Raw genomic sequence first — 7353 nt, forward strand, 5'->3', positions numbered from 1 at the left:
AATTTAATAAATATAAAAAAAACGCGATCCAACTAAAATGTTAATCCATTATACATTTTATGTAGTTATTTTCTCAGATATACCAGTAAGGACGTGAAATAGCTAATGTGAACAACAGTCTGTCATAATTAAATGTGTACTAAAAACAGAATTAAAAAAAAAACAATAGCGCAAAATTGGATCGCGTTTCTTTTTAACAAAAAAAAAACCTAATACCACTTTTTAAATTAAAATATTGGAATATCTGATAACATAGCCTAGGCTTTGTCGTTGCCGTAACACCATTTACATGTCACAATCTAACATCATCACGGTCAATAACCACGGCAAACTTAAAGCGCTCGAGGATGCGGAGTTATTCTTATTCATACACGATATCACAATTTTTCATGACAAACTTAATATTTAACATTAAAAATTTTTTTAGAAAACATGGTAACATTTCAAGGAAAATGTTGCCAGATTTCAAAATAAACAACTTAAAAAAAAAAAGAAATTCAATTTTCCCACGAAAATCCTCAAGCACTAAAGACTAGACAGAACAATATTTATAATCAAAGCACGACCTGAGACATCTGTGAGGTCAAACGATACCTTTTACTCTCCAGTTCGACGTTAGGATCTAAGCCTCGCTTCATGGCCACGCTAGTGCTGGGCACCGAACCCAAGCTGGCTTCCAGCATCCTCCTGGATTTAAAATACCTGTAGTCCGCCGGGTTATTGACCCTCTGCGTATTAGGCTCAGCCGGCAACGTGTAGTAAGTCTCCTGAATGTTCGGCAGATTGGATTCGTCTAAATCTAAAACCGAATACGGACCTTCGATCGACCTTTGTCTGTACTCATTCACTCTGGAGGTGCTCGAGGTGCTGGACGCCGGGGAAGTTTGGAGATTCGGCGAGGTACATGGCGTTAGATTCGGCGACGTCCTAGCGCTGCCGTAGCCCTGATCGATCTCGGAATCAGCCGCGTCGCGCGATTTTAGTATTTGCATCATCCTGTATAACGGATAAAAGGTTTTGTTAGACTTGGCCGGTGAATGTATTAATTTCTGTGTATTAAGTATTGTAGTTCAGTTGTTCGCTTCTTTGGTATAACCATGAGGGATGTCTACTGTAACAGGACATCGACCTCTGGGCCTTTTAAGGGGCGTCTTTTCGGCCTTTGATCATCATTTAATAAATTACGACTACTTAAGATTATATTTTCAGTTTTTTCTCATTTTTGACATTTACGACTTATTACATTTATTTATTTATTATTGTTTTACAAAATCGATTTCACGTGTGGCTTTTTGGCGGAAAAGCGAGGAGAGATATTGTGTGGTTTGTTTTATTTTGTCTATTTGGCGGGGGCCAATGGACGTGTACCGCAAATGACCACCATTTTACTGAGATTATATTTCATCACATATCTTCTCACTTGTAAATTTAATTCGTTTTTAATCATTTATGTTATTTCGCGATTATTTTCCTTCGTTTTTTATTATTCATCAACTGTAAATAATTAAAACGGCGAATTATAAAAATCTTATTACTTGACGCTGGCTAATGCGCAAACCGTGCCGGAGCAAAAAATAAATAAAGAAGAATAAGACGACCGCACCTCTGAAGTAGAGCAGCTATAGGGGCGACGGCGGCGGGCGAGCGCGCGGTGCGTGCGGCCAGCCAGCCCGGCCATGCGCACAGCCCCAGCTCGGCGCGCGCGCACGCCACGCACGCGCACCCCACCTCCACGCCCTCCACCACCTTCAGCCGCACATCTGTCAACAACGAACCAATCACTACTGGCCTTTAAAAGTACCAAAATTTTCCAATTATTACCAAAAACAAGACATGGCTGTATGGACTAAAGTCCTTTGCCTTTCCCATTAGGTATAAATTAATATCATCATCATCACCAATCACTACTACACGCTACCAAGATATCGTCGTGGCATAAAGGTTAAGACGTCCGTTGCATTCATTACCGGAGCTCATAAACATCTACAAATTCCGCCATCCACCTTGAGACATAAGTTCTAAGGTCTCAGTATACAACGGCTGCCCCACTCTTCAAGCCGAAACGCATTACTGCTTCACGGCAGAAATAGGCAGGGTGGTGGTACTCATAAGACGTCCTACCACCAGAAGGCGAAGTTCGAAGTCGTCGTGGCCTAAAGGATAAGACGTCCGGTGCATTCGTGTTGAGCGATGCACCGGTGTTCGAATCCCGCAGGGGGGTATCAATTTCTCTAATGAAATACGTACTTAACAAATGTTCACCATTGACTTCCACGGTGAAGGAATAACACTGTGTAATAAAAATCAACAAACCCACAAAATTATAATTTGGGCAATTACTAATAGTAGGACCTCTTTGTGAGTCTGCATGGATAGGTACCACTACTTCGCCTATTTCTGCCGTTGTAACTATACTTGAGACCTTAGAACTTATATCTCAAGGTGGGTGGCGCATTTACGTTGTAGATGTCTATGGGCTCCAGTAATCACTTAACACCAGGTGGGCTGTGAGCTCATCCACCCATCTAAGCAATAAAAAAAAAATGTCCAGAGAATTATAATGTATAATGGGTGTCACACTCTTTAGATCGAAGACTGATTCATGACAGAAATAAGGCATTGCTTCATTCAACTATATATATGTAATAAAAAGACCTTTAATAAAGCCAAGGTTGAGAATTTTGACGTAATTCATTAGATTTATAATATAGACCTTGTGAATATTTTAATATCTTGTAAACAGACTTACCAGATAAAGTCAAATCTAAGTATGCTTCAAGCTTCTTGGCACCGTCCCGTCTGAATCTTCGAACAAACTTCGGATGCCTTGTCGTCAAGTCCGCGTCGGTGACAACATATTGAGCCAATAGCGCTGCGAATGTCACCGGAGTCGGTGACAATAGTCTCCATCGCACGTGCTGGCCTACCATCCATTCGAGCTGTCTGAATGTCTTCCCGCAGAGCTGGACACCGCTGATTCTAGATAGAGTCTTCAGAGTTGGAGCGCGACTGAATTTATCTTCGCTTTTTGCTGAAAATCAGTACGATCAAGGTTTGATAGGCAATAAGGACAGCTTCAGATACAGTAATGGCTAACATTAGAACTTAACATTTTTAAAATATGTTGATGATATATGGGTGAATGTTAAACCCAAAAAAGAAATTATTTTCCTATTACTATAAAAACCTAATGTCCCCTTTAGCTAACCTAGTATTCCAGACAGTAAATACATTAACAACCTAATATTACCTATCCAGCACACCAATCATGGGTAAAAACTAAATTTTGACTTACCGGCAAGACTTAAGCAAGCTAATGCAACATGAGTCAGTCTATCAGCTCTCAGTCTGTGGGCATCCATGAACAAATCCAGCAAGGACACGGCAGAGTGCAGTGTAGCAATAGTCAGGCCTAATTTCTTTGTGGCATCACGAAGTTGTTGTACCAGGGAACCTCGGAATTGCAGCTGTAAAAAGTAGGGTTTATATATCTTCATACTTTAATCAAGAATATTTTTATATGTGAAAAAATTAAGTACACATCTCATGTTGAAACTGCAACTTTATAATTCAAGTGGCAGTGGTATTCCAGCATGTGATGCCTCAGGGCTCAAGATACCACATACCATCAGGACTGTAAGCTCACATGACATCTACATACAAAAATATGATTGAATTTTATATCATTTGATTCAAATTGTTTAATTCTTGGACCTGGCAGGACATTCTATTGTTTATAATTAAATATATCTTACCTGAGGTGACTGCAGATGAATTGGTGATTTTTCTGCCTCCTGCTCAAGTAAGCTCTTCCATATCTCATCCCTGTACTCACAATGGTAATCGTCATCATAATCTGTCAATACCTGTAAGAATAAATAATGCAATTTTGAATTATTGTAATAAAGGTAATTATGATCTAATAATTGACTAATCACATTACTTCAGAACTCTAATGTTGGATAGGGTATAGTTTCAATTTCTTAGTATCTTGTACTTTTATTAGATGAGTTGAAATTCATTATGTAGTCAGTAAGAGCGTGACTCCAGCGAGCCATCTACTCTAAATTTAAAGATTTGTCATTGAACTATATGACGTCTTTACTCAAGTTGGGACTAAGTATGGTAATGTTAAATGTCTGTCTTTGGTTGTCAGATGGTCTTGTCTTATAGTTTGGGTGGACTAGATCACAAACCCAATTATGTAAAATGGTTACCGTTAATATGATTCATGTATGATGATTCTCCCAAGAAGATTCAAGACTCAATAGCACTCCACCTTTCAAGCTACTATGAATTATTAAAAGACACGATGGCATTAGAAATTCACTAATTATAGTGTCATATTGAATCTGAAAATAATTTATGAAAACATATTTTGTGCATTAACACTTAGAGAATCAGTAACCTCACTCTGGAGATACAAAAACTGCTTAATTGCTTAACTTTAAGTACAGCCACTGTTTAGTAGGTCAAGGAAATTTTGGATTTGTTAATCATTACACAAAATTTTACTTAATATGTTTTACCGGTTATTGTTTATGCGCCAGCATATTGATATGATAGTGCATATTTCATTTAGCTTGGTTAATAATTAGCACAAAATCTAATAAGAGTATAATCTTTAGTTACATAGCGCAGCATCAGAATCTAGAGTAATTAGTCTTTAGGTCAGCTTTGTTTGCTAAGATCATAATGTCCTACTTTCATTTACAAATATTTGATTTAGGTAGTAAAGCATCGTGTACAAACAGCTGAATTATGTTCTATTCCTTTTTTCAAAGTAATAAATTTCGAAATGATTAACTCATTTTAGTAGTCGTGATCTAAAGGACAAGACACTTAGTGCATTTACTGGTGGTAGGACCTCTTGTGAATCCGCGCGGGTAGGTATCACCGCCCTGCCTATTTCTGCCGTGAAGCAGTAATGTGTTTCGGTTTGAAGGGTGGGGCAGCCGTCGTAACTATACTGAGACTTTAGAACTTATATCTCAAGGTGGCTGGCGCATTTACGTTATAGATATCTATGGGCTCCAATAACCACTTAACACCAGGTGGGCTGTGAGCTCGTCCACCCATCTAAGCTAAAAAAAAAACATTCATATCGAGCGATGCAGCTGTGCCAGTGTTTGACTCCTACTGACAGTTATCAATTTTTCTAATAAAATACAGTATAAGCTCCTTATTCGCGCTTCCTTCATTCGCGGATTTAAAAAATGCAATCCAGTTCCTCTATTCACGCCTAAAGATTTATTTATTCGCGTATCTAATCGGTACATACAAATTGATAAAAAATATTCCAATATGTAGGTATCCAACCGAATATTCTTTGTAAGCACGTCGTCAAATAGACTAATAAAAAAGTAAAATAGTTCTTATTACAATAATGTCTAAAGTATGTTTTTATTTTGCCACCTAGGAGCATACTGCCTATAATCCCATATATGTAAATCACCATTCCATATACACGGTTTCTGTATTCACAGAATATTTATGGAACATATGCCTCGTGAATAAAGAGCTTATACTCTATGTACTTAGCAATTAATGTTCATGAATGACTTCTACAACAAATAAGTAATGGAAGGAACAACTTCATGTAATAAAAAACCAACTAGCCAAAAATATAATTTACATAATTACTGCTAGTAAGGCACCATGTGAGCCTGTAAAGGGTGGGTGCCATCAGTCTGCCTATTTCTGCTGTTTACTGTTTCGGTTTGAAGGATGGGGCAGTCATTCTACTTTAAAAATGGCTTTAGATCTCATGTCCCAAGGTAGATGACAGTTTGACGTCTACAGGCTCCAGTGACCACTTAACACCATGTAAGCAATAAAAAAAAAACGATGTGTAATTTATCAGGTATAATACAAACCACCACCAGTTTATCTTTTCTCCTAAAACTATTAAAGCATTATTAATTGTTACATGAACTATTTATAATTTATATTTTTATATATTTTTAACTATTTATATATTCACTTTTTATCTAAAATTTTTTTAAATTTTATTTATAAATATACACATTTAATAACTTTTTTCCATTACTTTTACATTACAATACCAATAGGCATAATATAATATTAATACTTATATATATAATATAATATAATATAATATAATATTAATACTTGTTGTTTTTTCATATCTTTTTTATGTGCTGTTGCTTTCATTAAATTATTTTCTTTATATAAAAAATATATACTTGTATATTTTAGATTATGGTATTCTGTGATGTTCATATAGTATTATCGATGTTTGTTTTGGAATTTACATTTTACATGGAATCACATCCTTGCACAAGTTGCAAAGAAAAATGATGAAACTATGTGAAATATTTTTTCATATCTTGCAATAAAAAAAAATCTTTATAGGTTTAGCTTCGAATACAGTCTCATTCTCATAAACATTAAAAACGTGACTATATTTTATTCACTTTTTTATTTTAAAAAGCGCGCATGTTACTATGTCATTTACTTACCACAGGGTTCATCTTAGGGTCTGCTACCTCAACTTTTGGGCCGCTTTCGGTCGAAGCATGTGGCCGGACACTCGATAAATTCAACTTAGCCATATTCAAGGTTTCCATCTCTCCAAAATGTAGGTAAAAATTTAACACGTCGACTTTTCTGACATTCACCACGTGGATACTTGTGTCAAATGACAGAGCCGAACAGAAGTAGATTATAACTGCTAATATTAATCTTTATTTTGAACGCTAACATCACTTAGAACAACAATATAGCGGCGTGAATCATCAAATACGTGAAAATACTTTTTATTTTATTTCATCACATGGCAGCGGTCCGACCTTGGCTTAGCATCTTTGACAAATGAAGCGTAATGACCATAGATTATACACTTAATATATTAGGTAATGACTGAATGACTGGAACTACTGAGTGACATTGACAGATCAGCTACATTTGTTTTCGGCCATTGGCTACCGATTTTTTAGCCTGACTGGATTGCCAGCAAAGATATAAGAGTGTTGTTGTCGACTTTTTGGCCGGTACACGATGAGTTTGTGTATTCTTTATTATGGTTAATCTAGTGTTTACTCAGATTTAAGCGAGGAATATTGGGCATTTTCATTGTAATAGTTGCCAAGCATTTGTGAAAGTGCACGACTGTGGAACAATAAAACAATAATACAAAAACACTATTTCACTTTGTACATCAAAATCATGAAAGTCATCAAAATCATGTTCCTAGTCATGGCTTTTTTTTATTGCTTAGATGGGTGGACGAGCTCACAGCCCACCTCGTGTGAAATGGTTACTGGAGCCCATAGACATCTACAACGTAAATGCGCCACCCACCTTGAGATATGAGTTCTAAGGTCTCAGTAT

General features: G+C 36.6%; 1 protein-coding gene across 1 annotated transcript; it reads right to left on the reverse strand.

The window, feature by feature from the left end:
* Nucleotides 1–219: 219 nt before the first annotated feature.
* On the reverse strand, nt 220–6911 carry CycJ (Cyclin J). The gene is made up of 6 exons (XM_089728782.1): nt 6483–6911; nt 3756–3866; nt 3296–3467; nt 2750–3031; nt 1604–1760; nt 220–996 (listed from the first exon to the last, which is right to left on the reverse strand). Exons 1-6 carry the CDS (start codon nt 6588–6590, stop codon nt 555–557), a joined length of 1272 nt encoding a protein of 423 aa, XP_089584908.1. The 5' UTR covers nt 6591–6911; the 3' UTR covers nt 220–554.
* Nucleotides 6912–7353: the final 442 nt, after the last annotated feature.

This window comes from Bombyx mandarina, chromosome 07 (genome assembly GCF_030267445.1).
Source record: "Bombyx mandarina strain Sakado chromosome 07, ASM3026744v2".
Lineage (NCBI taxonomy): Eukaryota > Metazoa > Arthropoda > Insecta > Lepidoptera > Bombycidae > Bombyx > Bombyx mandarina.